Source organism: Leptodactylus fuscus, chromosome 6 (assembly GCF_031893055.1).
Source record: "Leptodactylus fuscus isolate aLepFus1 chromosome 6, aLepFus1.hap2, whole genome shotgun sequence".
In the NCBI taxonomy this organism is placed as follows: Eukaryota; Metazoa; Chordata; class Amphibia; order Anura; family Leptodactylidae; genus Leptodactylus; species Leptodactylus fuscus.
In genome coordinates, this window is record NC_134270.1 from 66,563,047 (window position 1) to 66,579,364 (window position 16,318).

General features: G+C 40.7%; 1 protein-coding gene across 1 annotated transcript in view; it reads right to left on the reverse strand.

The window, feature by feature from the left end:
* Positions 1 to 16,318, reverse strand: part of LOC142210759 (opioid-binding protein/cell adhesion molecule homolog) — a 382,482-nt gene that overhangs the window by 3,290 nt on the left and 362,874 nt on the right. Inside the window, exons 5-7 of the mRNA XM_075280159.1 lie at positions 5,813 to 5,947; positions 4,705 to 4,825; positions 308 to 459 (exon numbers count right to left, since the gene is read on the reverse strand). Coding sequence (XP_075136260.1) covers positions 308 to 459; positions 4,705 to 4,825; positions 5,813 to 5,947 — 408 coding nt within the window. The remainder of the gene's footprint in view (positions 1 to 307; positions 460 to 4,704; positions 4,826 to 5,812; positions 5,948 to 16,318) is intronic.

Below are 16,318 nucleotides of genomic sequence, written 5' to 3' on the forward strand. Positions count from 1 at the left end.
TTTTTTAAAAGGCACTAACGTTGACTTTTTTTGCCTCTACATGTTGCATCTTATTCCATGCCCCTTTGTTAAACAAGGTGAAAGTGTCTAAAACAATTGATATATGTGGTGTAAAGTATATGCACCTGTTTTAATGCTAGAATTTTTGTATTTTCATTGGTAAATCTACTCTACCATTTCTCTTTGAACATGAATACATTTGATCAGCGCTTTTAGCTCAAATACTGCCAATAATATAAACTTGTTGCATATTTACCAAATTTTTTGTCATATGAGGGGAGCCCCACCAATGCACTGCATTACTCACCATACAGAATAACACTGGCATTGCTGTTCCCCAGTTTATTAGATGCCACACACGTGTAATTGCCATAGTCCTTCTCAGATACATTGAAGAAAGTTAGGATGGACATCTGGTCTTTGTTCTCAATTCTCACCCCTTCCAGTCCATTGGATAACCTGCAATGAAGACACACACATTATCTTTAAAAAAAAAAAAAGAAAAAAAGTAATAAATAATAGTATATGGATGTAAAGGACAGGTACCTAAACCTAAATACAGCCTCTCATCTCAGCTTCTGAGCCATACCACAGGCCTGGAGGGAAGCTCTTGGATGTGACACAGCAGAGCACACTGTGTATTAGCCAATCTGCATCTTCAATGCCGCCATCTTTAATAGGCCATTTAGACAGAGCTGTTGTACTGTTGCTGGCTAGTTTGATATAAAGTGAACTCTGCAAGGATCTGGAAGCCCAGAGGCACAATCCTTGAAAAGAATTGTGACTGACATTGGGAGTTAAGCATGAATACAAAAAGTATAGCTCTGTATTGTGGATGCCAGGCCTCTGGCTGATCTGTCTAGTACAAGGAAGGCAGCAGATCTCTGATCAGGGTTGTATGATTCAGATCGCACCATTACATGACATGCTTGAGTTGCAGGTATTTTAGTTTTATGATGGTGATTGGATGTTATTCTATATACAGCTATTGACTGACCTGGGCTGGCTACTGCTGGCTCCATTTACAGATCGCGTAATGGTGCTATAATACTGGCTATGTATTGTACAGAATCTTGTGATGACTGTGCATCAATAAAACTTGGTAAAAGCTCCGTCCATCTAGGCTGATTATTCATCTAATAAATATTCACTATTTTTTCCGTAAACCACAGTATGGAAAGTCAAACTCCTTGCAGCAGCTGCGGTTCATATTTGGCCGTGGCTCAGAATAAAGATGCCAAAAGAAAATGCAAATACCCAATGAACGATTAAGCAGCGGCCGCAGAATGCGAATTAATTCCTCATGCCAAAAATAGACCAAGAAGCTTTCTATTTATAATGTGTCTCCCTGTGTCAGGTACATTGTAGACAAGAAAAAGATGATGACCAGCTCAGGACAGACACATGACGGCATAACTATGGCACTGATCTAACACACTACATCTAGACTAATATTAAAGTTCTGTTTAAGGTGCCCACAGATATTTAAACAAGTTGTCTCTGAACAGTAAAAGGTCTATTTGTCCAGAACTATATCCCCTCATCTCTACCGTTGTTCCAGACACCATATAGACAGAAATAGCGCTGGTTCTGGAAGAAAACGGGGATTGGTTCTAGTGTTCATGTCCAAGGCTTTTTAAAGGATTGAACTTGCAGGGGGTATGGCCAACTCACAGAGATTTTCAGGTCCCTGGGATCAGGGTTTATAAGCTGTGACCTGTGATTATTTGGGTGTATTCACATAAGCATTGTTTAAGGGAAGTTTGTCAGGACAAAAATTCCTCATAAACCAATAAGAGCCAAATAAAAGGAATGTGTGTGTAATAGAAACAAACTTATGAGCTCACAAACCATTGAAGCAATGCAAAAATCATCATCTTTTTATAGATATCCAATTCAGTGGCAAGTGCATGAGGGGCGGGGCCCGTCTGCCAGATTATCCTATAGAACAGAGGTTCTCAAACTTATTTTGTCTACTGCCCACTTCGAGAATTAATTATTTTCTAGCGCCCCCCCCAAATTTTTTTTACTTTACTACATCTTAAGAATCACAATCGCAGTCATTATGTTAATAATTAAATTATGTGTGTCATGTGAAAATAAGACTTTCTGATGAGGGTAATGTAAAACACCATTTTGTAATATTAGGAAAACTTTTATTCATGTTATTAAAACAAACATTTCAATTTTAATTTTAAAACTAATCTAATATGAAGCTCCGCCCACCACATAGCGTGATCCTATGGGATGACTGAAGGGCCTGTGATGTCATCAAAAGGTCCTGTAGACTTGGATTTACCTTGTACGGAGTTTCCTAAAGGACCTGGCTCCTCTGCCCACTAGCAGCCTGCTCTATATAATAAAGCTTTATCCTAGTGAACAGAGAGACCACGTCCTTTAGCCCAGTAGGATTTAGACTGCTTTATATAAGAAAGCAGCACTTATTCCACACACACCCCTCTATCTCACAGCAGGGAGCTAGGTGATGTGTATGTGTGGTGCAGACACAGGCTGGCTTCATACACTCAGCCCCCCCCTCTCCCCCCACACAGCAGGGAGCTACGTCATGTGGCTCCCTCAGCAATGAGCAGGGGGCCAGGTGCTAGTGTCCAGAATGAAGTGAATAAAGTAAGATAGTGGACAAACAAAGCAGTTTTGCTGAAGCAGTGTATTTAGGAAAAGTCTTAAATCCACATTAACAAGCAGTATAGATAGAATCATTGTTATGATACCACCCCTTTAAATTAGCCATCGCCGCCCTAAACCGCTTCAACGCCCCCCAATCTTCTCTGTGCCCTTTACTGCCCCACTATAGGCCTCCAGCGCCCACAAGGGGGCGTTATCGCCCACTTTGAGAAAGACTGCTATAGAACATGGGTAGGGAACGTACGGCTCTCCAGCTGTTGCAAAACTACAACTCCCAGCATGCATACTTGCTCTGCTGTTCTTGGAACTCCCATGGAAGTGAATGGACATGATGGGAGTTGTAGTTTCACAGCAGCTGGAGAGCCGAAGGTTCCCTACCCCTGCTATAGAAGGATGCAAATGCTGAGAGACTCCATGGAATCAATGTCCAATGTCTCTCTTTAGCTGTGAATGACATTCACTGCATCACAGTTGTCTGTAGGAAATCTGGTAAATTGGGCCCCACCCCAATGCACTTGAAGGCTGATCTGCATTTCCATAAAAAGATGATTGCTTTGCATTGCTTCATTGATTGTGGTATAAAGGTACACACGTGGACAAAATTGTTGGTACCCTTCATTTAATGAAACAAAAACCCACAATGGTTACAGAAATAACTTGAATCTGACAAAAGTAATAATAAATAAAAAATTCTAGGAAATTATATAAATGAAAGTCAGACATTGCTTTTCGCTTCAACAGAATTAAAAAAAAAAAAAAAAAAAATTATGAAACAGGCCTGGACAGAAATGATGCTTCCTTTGACTTTAATATTCTGTTGCACAACCTTTTGGGGCAATTGCTACAATCAAACGGTTCCTGTAACTGTCAATGAGACTTCTGCACCTCTCAACAGGTATTTTGGCTACTCCTCATGAGCAAACTGCTCCAGTTGCTTCGGGTTTCATGGGTGACTTTTCCAGAGGGCATGTTTCAGCCCCTTCAGGACATTCCCCCAGATGTTTTTGTGGCTTGTCAACATGTAGTTTGGCAAATTACTTTTGTCAGATTTAAGTTATTTCTGTGACAAGAGGTACCAACAATTTTGTCCACGTGTGTATGTTTCTATTTCTATTAAAGGCTGTCGCATGGCTCTATAATTGGTTTGGACCTGAACAACTCCCTTATAAATCTGTATTTCTGGTTCATTACAGGCCCAGAAGAAAGGATCAAACAATAAAATGGATCCAGCTAATGAAAGATAACAACAGAACCCAAAGCAATCCATTAAACGGGTTGTACAGGGAATTTTATTTTACTTGCTCCATCTTTTTTCATGCTGGACCTTTGGTTTCCTGGCTGGTTTAGACCCTGGATAACATGATTGTAGCCAAAACTCATTCCCTGGGTCACTACGCCTCCTCTCCCACTTTCACAAGTAGCTACTTACATAAGGACTGGCTGAATATAGTAAAGCTAGCCCCCATAGCAGAGGTGAAAACAGGAGAGTTGGGTGGAGGCAGTACACCTCAGATTCTGGAAAAGCCAGGTCCAGTGTGAAAAAAAAACTGGAACATGTAAGCAAAATAAAGTCTCCCCCTCCCTACTTTAACTATAATGGAGTTTGCCATCTATCCATTATTTTCTCCCTGACAGACTCTGTACAGTATGCAATCCAATGTGAACTAAGGCTTACCTGTCTGAATCTGATTTGAAAAAAATCATCAATAATAGTTTGGGAGCTAAAAAGTTAGACTCTACTACATGGTGGCATTAGGGGTGGAGAAAGTGTGCTAAGCTCCGCCCATTGCTCCAATCAGCAGATATCGTATGTTTCTGGAAACATGCAATATCATTTTGGCCATTTCTAGTAGATTCTTCTCTGCGTCCCATGCTCTGCACTGGCTGCAGGCCTACAGGGGGTTGTAAACATGAGACTGAAATAATATCAGGAGTTATAGGGACAGCATTATGCATAGCCCTATACATGACTTTGTCATATGAACATGCCCCAAGTGCCACAATAATATCACTTGTTATTGGCCACTTGTTATTAATGCACTAGAAAAAAAACATTACCTGGTGTCTTCCTTATACCATTGGAATTCAGCCAGCGGTACAGCCAGGGCGGAGCAGCGCAGGGTTCCCTTCTGTCCAACTGATGCTCCTGTGTTTCTGGTATCAGAGATGTAAGGGGGATCTGTGGGGTTAATTAACAAAAATGGTTGCAAAGTCATGAGAGAATATTATTAACCTAACTTAGAATGGTATAGATTTTTTTTTTTTTTTATAAGCCATAACTTACTGATCCCTGCTGCTTCCATTCCCTTCCAGCCTCTATTTCCTATGGCATTGATGATGCCCTGACACATAGACATGGCTGTATCAGTCCGGTCCCTGTGTCTGGATCTCATCACTTCTAGAAGAAGTAGAGGGAAGGGAAAGGGCTGGAATGTGGCAGAAAGTTGGTGAGGAGAGAATCACTTTTGTATTATTATTTTTTTTAAATTATACTTTGAGAATGGTGAGCAATATTTTTTCTTGGCTGGTCAAGAGACTATTCCTAAAATAAAGACATTCTCACATTCTGTCCTGTACCAGTCGTCACCACCAGTGTGTATATTTATGCAGTCACTATATAGTAGATCATTATAACTGCTATAACACCAATATATTTTGTTTAATTTTAGATGAAGAGAATGTGTCTGCTATAACAGGCTTATCTGTCTTTCTTTTGACATATTCTCAGGATAGACCATCAATAAACCTTCAGTGGATGGCCTTGTGTGCCGTCCAACTGTTTAGCACTACTGTGGGCCCAGTACCATACAGAGGGCTCAATGCAGTGTATAATGGTCATGCAATGTTCCAGGAGAGCTGGGTTGCATGTCACACAGTCACCATACAAATATGGAACTCTCTGCTTCCAGCTCTGTACACTGTATTGTGTTGGTCCTGGCTGTAGTTCTGAACATCAGAAGTGGATAGCCTATTGTAAGAAGCCACTTTCATTATATGATCCCATTTATTGAGGACAAGTGTCCCTAAGTGTCTGTATTTGTGTCCGTAATTCGATTAGAGTCCCATTTCATGACCGTTTCAGGACAAGAAGTAGTTTCTTCAATGGTTTAGTAGCTTATAGGTCATATAATCAACTCATTGGGCAAAACACGCAAAGCATACTCACAGTTTACGGTGACCATAACACGGCTCATCGCAGGGGCTGCCACCTCATTGGCTGCGCTACATTCATATTGGCCTGACTGTTCTCGTGTGATTCCAGTTATTTCCACATATTCATCATCACTCACAAACCTATGAGCTGAAGACAGAAAAAGCCACAGTGACAATTTACAACAATGAATGTGAGGTAAACTTATATCTGATGTATAGTGCAGAGTTATATGGCCACACAGCCGGTATAGGGGGACTCTGGAGCTTAATCTAAAATAACTATGTTGTGAATAGAATCTAAAGAAATCCTGGGTGGTTACCCATTTTACTACACATGATCCCAGCCTGCCCAGTGTTACTTCAACATCCTCCTTATCAATTCTAGGGTTACATGAACAACTTGGCATATCCCATTTCCATCTGATGAGTGGATTGAATTTATTGCTGGTGCTGGGAGAGTGCTGTACCAGCAACACAGTAAATCATTGCTGACTCTGATTTTGAGATTAATTTTAATTCAGAATAATCCGTAGTTACCGAAAACAAAAATGTCGCCAGAGGAATTGCTTATTGCTAAGAACGTGTACAGCATCAATCACAGACAAGTCTTACATGAGCAACTAAAAAAAAAAAAAAAAAAAAAGAAACAAAAACTACAGTTCGGGGCCACACAGTGGCTCAGTGGTTAGCACTGCAGCCTTGCAGCGCTGGGTCCTGGTGTTCAAATCCCGCCAAGGCCAAAAAACCATCTGCAAGGAGTTTGTATGTTCTCCCCGTGGTTACATGGATTTCCATCCCATATTCCAAAAAGAAGACATACTGATAGGGGGAAAAAAATGTACATTGTGAGCCGTATGTGGGGCTCACAATCTACATTAAAGGGGCTCTATCAACAAAATCATGCTGATAGAGCCCCACATATGCGTGCATAGCCTTTAAAAAGGCTATTCAGGCACCGTAAATGTTATATTAAACTACCCCCCCCCCCCCTGTTTTAAAATAATAACCTAAAAAAGAATGTGCTCTACTTACGGATCGTGCACAATGGGCGGGCATTCAGGGCGTGTCTTCATCTTCTTCCCCGCCTCTTCTTCCTCCGATGTCCTCCGGTCCCGTCCTCCTCCGGCGCTTGCTCGCGGACACTGATAAAAAAAAAATAGCCTGGGCGCATGCGCAGAAGCTGTAGTAGAAGCCGCGTGCTACTGCGCATGCGCCCAAGCAATTTTTTTTTATCAGTGTCCGCGAGCAAACGCCGGAGGAAGACGGGACCCGAAGACATCAGAGGAAGAAGAGGCGTGGAAGAAGATGAAGACACACCCTGAATGCCTGCCCAGGGTGCACGATCCGTAAGTAGAGCACATTCTTTTTTAGGTTATTATTTTAAAACGGGGGGGGGGGGGGGGTAGTTTAATATAACTTTACCGGTGCCTGAATAGCCTTTTTAAAGGCTATGCACGCATATATGGGGCTCTATCAGCATGATTTTGCTGATAGAGCCCCTTTAACAAAAAAACCCAAAAAACTACAGTTCATACATCTTACAGACTGTGCAAAGCCTCTTCAGTCCTGTTACCTGTGCAACACAGAATACTCTTAGTAACTGCTCCTAATCACATTGGCTGCCTATACCTTACTGGTTAGTCACTGGACCACCGAATGGTGACTGTCTGTCCAGACCATCGTGGGTAAAGGTGCTCTAGGAGGTGGAGGCCGGGGCATCTAAACTACTTGCTTCCCCAAAACAAATGCAGATTCTTGTAAAAACCAACACTTCCCAAAGGGTTGGGACTGCTGTATAGAAGTATTATAGCAATACAGAACACTGTGTGTCCATTGTAGTTTCATCAATGTAAAAGAAACTGCACCAAGCTTAAGATCAAGAACGGATGGCACTGCTGCACATATCAGGTGAAATAATGCTGAACTGCTGAGGAGCTGCCTGAAAGAATAACAAGTAAAAGGTATTACAATAATAACAAGCTATCGTTTATGCACTAGATGGGTAACAATTGCTAGAATGGTGGGGTCAAACTCTTAGGACCCTACTGGTCACCATGGAGTGGCTCCATGCAAAGTGTACAGGATGAATTTAGTAAGCGGAGTACAGAATCCAGCTACCTTTATCAGACTCATAGACTCTGAATGAAATGGGTTGTGCCATCAAGACAATCAAAACCATAGTACGTAAATTGTATATGCACTCTAGGTAAGGTTCACACTACCGTTGGTGACTGCTCAGAAGGTGTCCATTTTTTTTATTTAAAAAAAAACAAAAACCAGACACATATCATAATGGACACAAGCGGACAGTAACTAATGGCTATCAGTTACTGTCCGTTAGAAGTCTATTGCCCATAGAAATGGAAATTTCAGACGGACCAGCTAGTGTCTGTTGCTAAAATCTTGTACGGACACTGCTGACAGAATCCAACGGTAATGTGAACTTAGAGTAATTTTATACTGTTATTAATTTTAAAAATTATTACAATTATCTGCTTGTAATAGAATCCTCTGGCGTTCAACATGTGTAAGTCTGTGCATGTCGTTCATGAGGCACGTGTAGTCATGTACACCCTGTAGAATACAGATCAGCCTCATTTAGGCTGGACATAGGCTTTCTTTCTGCCTTCCCAAGAGAAAGTCCTGTGAGAAAATATTTGCTAGTTTATAGAAATACCCTGTAAATGAATATTATGATTATTTATTGCAATTTATATTGATGATACAACCTCTTTAACCACCACTCCATTCAATTGATAGACAAAAGACCCACATTCTGACAACTGGTGGAGGTCTCAACAGGTACACCCAACCAGTCAAGCAGTTGTCACGTGTCCAGTGGATGAGGGATAACCTGCTATTACCAGGATAACTTAAAAAACAAAAAACTTGAGAGTCTTCAGTAGATGATACCTTTTTTAATGGCTAACTCATAATGATGACAGAATATGACGTTTCAAAGTTCTTTGGCTTCTTCTTCAGATATGACTAAGAACAATTTCAGAAATGTAAAGCACCATGGAATTAATGGTGCTATATAAATAAAATTAGGAACACAGGGTATTGGGAAACACACTATAATTTTGTATGCACCTACGAATCCCACTTCTCATAAAAATAAAACATAACTTTTAATAACGTTTTCTCTAAAATCTTTCTGTATATTTTAAACAAACACACACTGCCAGGAGGCAATAACAGTGACTCTTTGTTTCACATAGTCACACTGTTTTACTATCCAGCTTAATCAATGAAGCTCACAGACCCACTTGATTAGTTTAGGTAACGGCAGGGTTAATTCCCCTCTGAGCTACTTTAACTTTGCTATATAACTAAACAATAATAATTATACAGGATAACTTACTATTACTACAATGTGTCAGGAACTGTAGTACACTGGGATAAATTTGCTAAGACCCATATACCAGTTTTCTAGTGTAAAAAAGTCACAAATGTTGGTGTTTGGCGGGTTTTGTTAAAAAAACAAATAAATAATAATAATACTAATTCAAATGTTTACAGTCTCCCACAGTATTTTCTGAAAAGTGGACAAGGCTTTGTGGAAGGGTGTAGCCTCCTGAAGCCAAGAAAAATTACTTTAGCACCATAATCAGATCCTCCTGCTGTATACTTGAGCTTTTGGTACTCAAAGTGGCAGAAATTTTCTAATTTACAAATGAAGCTCATCTCACAGGATATCACGACTAGCTTAATGAACTTCACTCTTGTTGAATCTCTCTGGACAATCTGGCTACAATGTTGAATATGGGGTTGCAGATAGATTTGGCCAACCAGGGTTTAGTCTTCATTTCTCCATATAGTAGGGTCTGCTTCCCCAGGCCAATTCAAATATGTTCTGTACACATCCAAGTTGCTATGCGTGTATCACATAAACCATGTTGCTTCATGTATGGCCAACATAAAGCTGTATATAAAAGGTAATATAGCAAAGTCTGGAGGTGAAATAGGAGACATATTGTGGAGAACAAGAAGTGTCGGCTGAAGGTTTCCATGGTGTCAGCACTGGATATTACTAGCAGGTTTAGGCCAGCGGTTTCAAATCATGCAGAATTTTTTAGGCCAAACTCCTTGCCCAAAAAGTGGTTTTGCTTAAAAAAGTGGGAGTTCCCATAATGGGGTTAAAATTCACTGATTTAACCAAAGTAACTATTCTTATGCAGCTTGATCTCTGCTGTACTTCTGTCTCCCAGCTCTTCCCTATTTCAGGGGATATGCTTACTACAAAAATCCCACACTGTGATGACTCACCAAGCCCCAGCTCTATTTATGGATATAGCTGAGGGTTTTTTTTTTAACACATTTCTCTTGTTGAAGCGTAACATTAACCAGAAGATGGTGTAAGTAGCACTTCTCTGGAAACGTAAACCAAAAGTGTGGGTCTCCCAGGTTCTGTGATACCATTCTATTAGGTTGTCTATATTAGGTCTATTATTGGGTTAGACTCTCTCCACAAAGTGCTGAAGCTTGTGTTGATTTAGCAGTTGAATCCATATTCTTACTACACTTTCAGGAGCTCCGCTGGATGAGACCTAGAGTCTTTTGCATTGTCCTATTTATCGCACCAGCTAAGGATGATGAGAGTTACCGTATTTTTCGGACTATAAGACGCACCGGACCATAAGACGCACTAAGGTTTTAGAGGAGGAAAATAGGGAAAAAAAATTTTTTAAGGAAAAAAAATTGGTGAAATATTTAATAACCTAATAATATAATATTTCACCAATGTAAATAGAACCGGGGGCTTTCGGACACAGGGATACCAAATGTGTATGTGTTTCACAGTAATGTTTTTGTTTTATATGTATTCTAGGGATATGGGGGTGATTTGAACATATATCTCTATCTATCTGTCTGTCTGTCTGTCTTTCTGTCTATCTAATCTATCTCATCCATGGATGGAAAGAGACACCCTGCAGTGAAGCTATGCAAGAAGAGAAAAAGGGGCGGGCCAGACGGGTGAAGGAGGTGTGGTTTTCTAAGCAAACTTGAAAACACGCCTCTTTCACCTGTCTGGCTCGTCCCTCCTTCACTGCCTCTCAGATCTTGCTCCGGCAATGAAGCCACACAGGCAGGGAAGTAGGGGCGGGCCAGACGGGTGAAGGAGGCGTGGTTTCAAGCTTGCCGAGAAAACCACGCCTCCTCCTCCCGTTTGGCCCGCCCCTCCTTCCCTGTCTGTGTGGCTTCATTGCCGGAGCCAGATCTGAGAGGCAGTGAAGGAGGGGCGGGCCAGACGGGAGAAGGAGGCGTGGTTTTCTCGGCAAGCTTGAAACCACGCTTCCTTCACCTGTCTGGCCCGCCCCTACTTCCCTGCCTCTCATATCTCGCTCCTGCAAAGACGCGACACAGACAGGGAAGGAGGGGCAGAGCAGGCAGGCACCGTGCTGCTCTCCGTGCTGCTCCTCATAGACCGGACACAGACGCTGCACACGCTGCATTCGGACTATAAGACGCACACACATTTTCCTCCCATATTGGGAGGAAAAAAAGTGCGTCTTATAGTCCGAAAAATACGGTAAGTGACATGGAGTTTTATCTTACAGGCCTGTGGCCCCTGTAATATCCTGACCATTGCCGTCTTCTGTTGATGAAGCCCATTAACCAGTCCCAAGAATCCCTGAAGATTACGATCTCTTGCAATTTGCTGCACCTATCACTCCACAGTCCCATCTCTTCACCCCACAATCCTGCACTGTCACATCCGAGAATCAACCATGATCTTTATATACATAGCAGAGCTTCACACCATGGAGATGCCAGTCACATACAGGACATGGCAATCCCCTCCCCACTGCTCAGCTTCTCCGTATTCTATTGTGGTACCTGTATAGCTTTCTTCAAGCTTCCTCATTCCCCACACACTTTAGCCGCCATGTCGAAGAGCCAGAGCCTTTACCGAGTGACAGAATGGGGACAGCAGACAGAGTAACTCTGATGCTGGCAGCTCAAGGGAACTTGCAGAGAAAGGAGAGTGAAAATAGAAATGTGTAGGGTTTTAATTAGATCTTACACTTAATATGCAAATGTACTCGTCCTTCTCAGGTTAGCAAAATGAGAGTTTTATTTAAATGTGTGGAGGGTTTAGAAGAGCTAATTAAGCGGCAGATAGGAGCCAGAAAGCACAGAGCTGCTGCTCCAGAATGACATGAGCTGCTTATCTAGAGGCCTCTGGAAGGGGTAGCTGATCACGGACTGAGGGGCACAGGTACACCATGACTATGGGGGTCATGGGGCTGGCTGAGATTATACCTGATTATCCTGGAATTATCCATGTTCATGTGGATGTATGAGCTTGTCTGTAATGACAACCCCAGGCTCCTTCTCTTTCCCTTGTTATCTGACCTTGCTGTGAAGTTACTTGGTATAATTACTAAGATTAAATATTATGCTCCAATTAAAACCGACCACCAAGGGAGCAGCAGAGAGGCATTTGTGAATCTTTACACGGAGGAAGCTCAGAAGCAAAATGAAAGCACCATCTCTAAAGCAGCCGAGAGTTCAGGGATGCACCCCCTCAGCTCTGAACATACTCTACATACATACACACCCATATGTATATAGAGTATGAGTAGAAATATATAGCTCTCAAATATATCTCTATCACAATCACGACTCTGCATGCTGCTTCTTATCGAATGAGTCATATCAAGGACACAATGCAAAAACCTCCCTCACGTGCAGTATGAACCTTGTGTAAAAGTGCAATACACACAGTAGTATATACACCGTAAACAACTTGACACATGCCAGGGCATAAGAGACATGTACCTTGGGTGCTAAATGCCAGAGGGGGCACTAACAAGCCACTTTGTCGTGGTCCTGTACTTAAATACAGAATTAGGGTGACAAACTTAGCCTTTGCCACTGGTGCAAGAAAATCGAGCTCCAGCTCTGTGTGTACCCTTACGCTATATCAAGTTGTATGCAATAGCATCACAATCTACAGGCTGCATACACTCTTTACCTTCATATTGTACACACACATCCGTATTTACAACAAGGCAGGTAAACTGGCCTAGTACCCTAAAGAAGGATCACACAACCTTGCTGAAGTAGAAAGTACTTCTGATCTACTGTGATAAAAATGTGATGGTTCACATAGCATTTCAGTGAATGGAGGGATCTGTGAACATGGACAGAAATAGAACATGACCTATATTTTGACTGTCTGTGACAATGGACCGTCAAAATAACGGTGATGAGAATAGCCACCATTCACCAACATTGAGATTAATGCTGCCATGTGAATGTATCCTTAGGCCACACTTTGTGAAATAGCTTTTTTGCTGCAGTTTTTGAGCCAAACCCAAGAGTGGCTCCACAAGGAATGGGAAATATACAGGACATGCTTATATGTCTCCCTTTTGCCAGATATACTCCTGACTTGGCTCAATAACGCAGTGAAAACTGCAATAATATAAAAACCCTCTTAATTATTAGTGTTTGCAGTTGCATACAGAAACGTTGAGTCAAAGTCAAAAGTGTACATTTCCTATATATAGTATGTGGCACAAAACGTTGAACATAAATGGTTCAGAATTTTGGAAGTTCTACTAAATGCAGTACAGTAAATATAAAATAAAGAACAAGTTTGCAGAACACAAGGAAATAACTGTAATGTTCAATACAGCAAAATAAAAGCCAACACTTTAAGAGGGGACTGTAGTGGCACACAAAGGGATTTGAGGAATAAAATAAGCTTTGTTATCCACTTAAAAGGGTTTGTCACCAGAACCCAGAATAAGAACCCCTGCAGATAGGTAGGTTATAGTCAAATAAATCAAACAGTGTTTTCCCCAATACCACCGTTTCTCAGATATTGTTGTCTTTGTCAAAATGCAAATGAGTTTTTTGGAGCAAAAAGGTAGGGCATTGCCGCTTACCTCTGTGGAGTAATGACAATACCCTTGTGGTTCCAGAGAGTTAATTTGCGAATTGATTAAAAAAAACACCCTTTTTTATTTTTACAGTGTTCACCGTGACATGTTAACATTAATCGGTGGGTCACTATGGTTACAACGATAACCAATTTATGGTTGTTTTTTTTAAATGTTACTACTTTTGCACAATAAAACACTTTTTGGAAAAAAAAAAATAGTTTTGCATAGCCATAGCCAGAGCCACACCTTATTAATTTATCAATTAATTGAGCTACGCATGGGAATATTTTTTGGGCTGAGCTATAGTTTTCATCTGTATTTGCTTGGGGTACGTTAATCTTTTTGATTAATTTTCTATTTTGAAATTAATGGGATTTTATCATCTTTTTTTAAATGTATTTTTCTTACGGTGTTTAATGTGTGGATTAAATAATGTTAACGTTTTAGTTCTGGTCGGTGATACCAATGATGTGTAAGTTTCAAGTAGTGATTTTTTTTCACTTTTTTTAAAAAAATTTTTTTTGGGGAATTATTTAACAATATTGAATATTTGTTACTGTGTATATGAGGTTAAAGAGCCCCGGTTTTTGTCGGAGTTTGATACGAACGTGTTCTGTGATTTGTGTGTTATTTCATGAACCCTCTTTGTTCATTTTGTTATTGTGAGGTAATTGGGGTAGTGGGTTAGGGTTTGTTTCTTTGTCTTACAGTGATTCAGAAGTTATCATGTCAGCTTTTCACTGTTCAATTGATTCTATGTGTAATATACTTTTCTCTGTACAAATTGTTGGTGTTCCTTCTTTGCTGGTCACCCCCTAGAATCCACATGGCAATATTGCTGTGGTTCAATAGTACAATTATTAATATTGTCACTAAAATTTCTTCCGCACTGATCAGACAAGAACAAGTTGCCACCAGTCATGAACTGGCCCAGAATTGCATAGGGCCCATTCACATGTCATGGTCAACAAATAGGAGCAGTGATGTACAGCTGTCAGGCAGTGTCCTGCTAAATTCTAGACTCTTATAACATGCGATATCAATAGGGAGACAGTCCAGGAGCAGGATGTTGCTTTCAGACACTGCATGGAGTAAGGATGGTAGAATATTTGCAGCTTTGGGTGTGTGACAGGCTGGACCAGCATGTCCTCTCGGTCTAGTATTAAGCTGCAGAAGTTCTCCTAGATGTTTTGAGGGCTGAAAACAAATTATTTGGGTAGTGGATGGACGCAGATAATAAAATGTTAACTAGAACTCAGATGATATGTTCAGTGTGTAGACCTGTCAGGCCTCAGTTGCTCATGGGGAACCTAAGATGCCAGTGCTCTTATCTTTCATTATTAACTTAGATATTTACCATAGTATATCCATTGGAGACAAGATGAAAGAATTGGACTTCACCAATACCCTTTTCAGTGTTCTACCAATGACTCTTAGTGCTCCATTATCCCAAGAAGTTACAGTAAAGCTACATTATGCAATAACCACATCGTCAAAATAAACAAGAAATATGAAGCACGTATTACTAAACTAGCAGGTAACAAAATACAAGAAAATATAGAACTCACCAACAGATGACTGGAACAGGATGGTGACTGTAATCTGATGATGGAACAAATGGATGATGGAGATAGTAGTCAGGCAATGGGACCAATGGATGATGGATTTTATGGTGAACAGATGATTAAACAAACACACAATAAACTGTCCCTAGATCTATCCCTAGACATTAACACCACAGCCCACTGATCCACATTCCCTACAGAAAACCATAACCTGCAATACTGATCCTAACAAGACCAAAGTAAGCAAAATGAACACTTAGACTAGGACCAAACTCCTATGGTGAACTGGTAGCAAGATGATAGAAAAGCACTGGAATGAAACCATACTGAACTATGAGCACTACTGTGAAGGACTTGGAAGTGTATAGAGAATAACTAGATTAAAGAAACAAACTACATGAAAGGCAGGAGATTTCACAGGGAGCTAACAAACCAAGTCTCTTCATCCGTGACCATGTGACTCCATGACGGCTACAGATGCAAGACAGTAAGTGGTCCACAACAAACTAATAGGAAGGAGATGACAAACCAGCAGGAGAACTCTTATTGTACGTAACTGTATCAAACTATAAAAATAAGCGTAATAAATAAATAATAATTGTACGTAACTGTATCAAACTCAAAAACTCTTGTTTTACTTATTTTGGTCAAAATGTAAAAGTGCCTTTTTTTTCTTTATATATCTATAGGCTGTGGAGTCAGACTATGGGCCAGTTTTGGGTGAAATCGGGGTCAGAAAAAGGTTTCTAACTTTAAAATAAATGATTTTAAATGCTTTATTAATATTGTGTAATTAGATGCATAGTTTGTTTTCACAGGAATTCAATCACGGTCTTTTTTTCCTTCAGTGGATCTGATCATGACTGTCAGCCATTTAAGAAGGAGTTAGGGCTGAAGTTGGAGTCCCCCAGCAGACAGAGATGGTACAGTGTCTAGCTGTCCATTTGTTGCTATGCTAAGGCATCCTGGGATCAATAGCACAGCAAAGAAAAAGAGACATTTAAAGTTTATGATGATGTTTGAACAGAGCAGTAAGGATATGAGGGCAACATACAT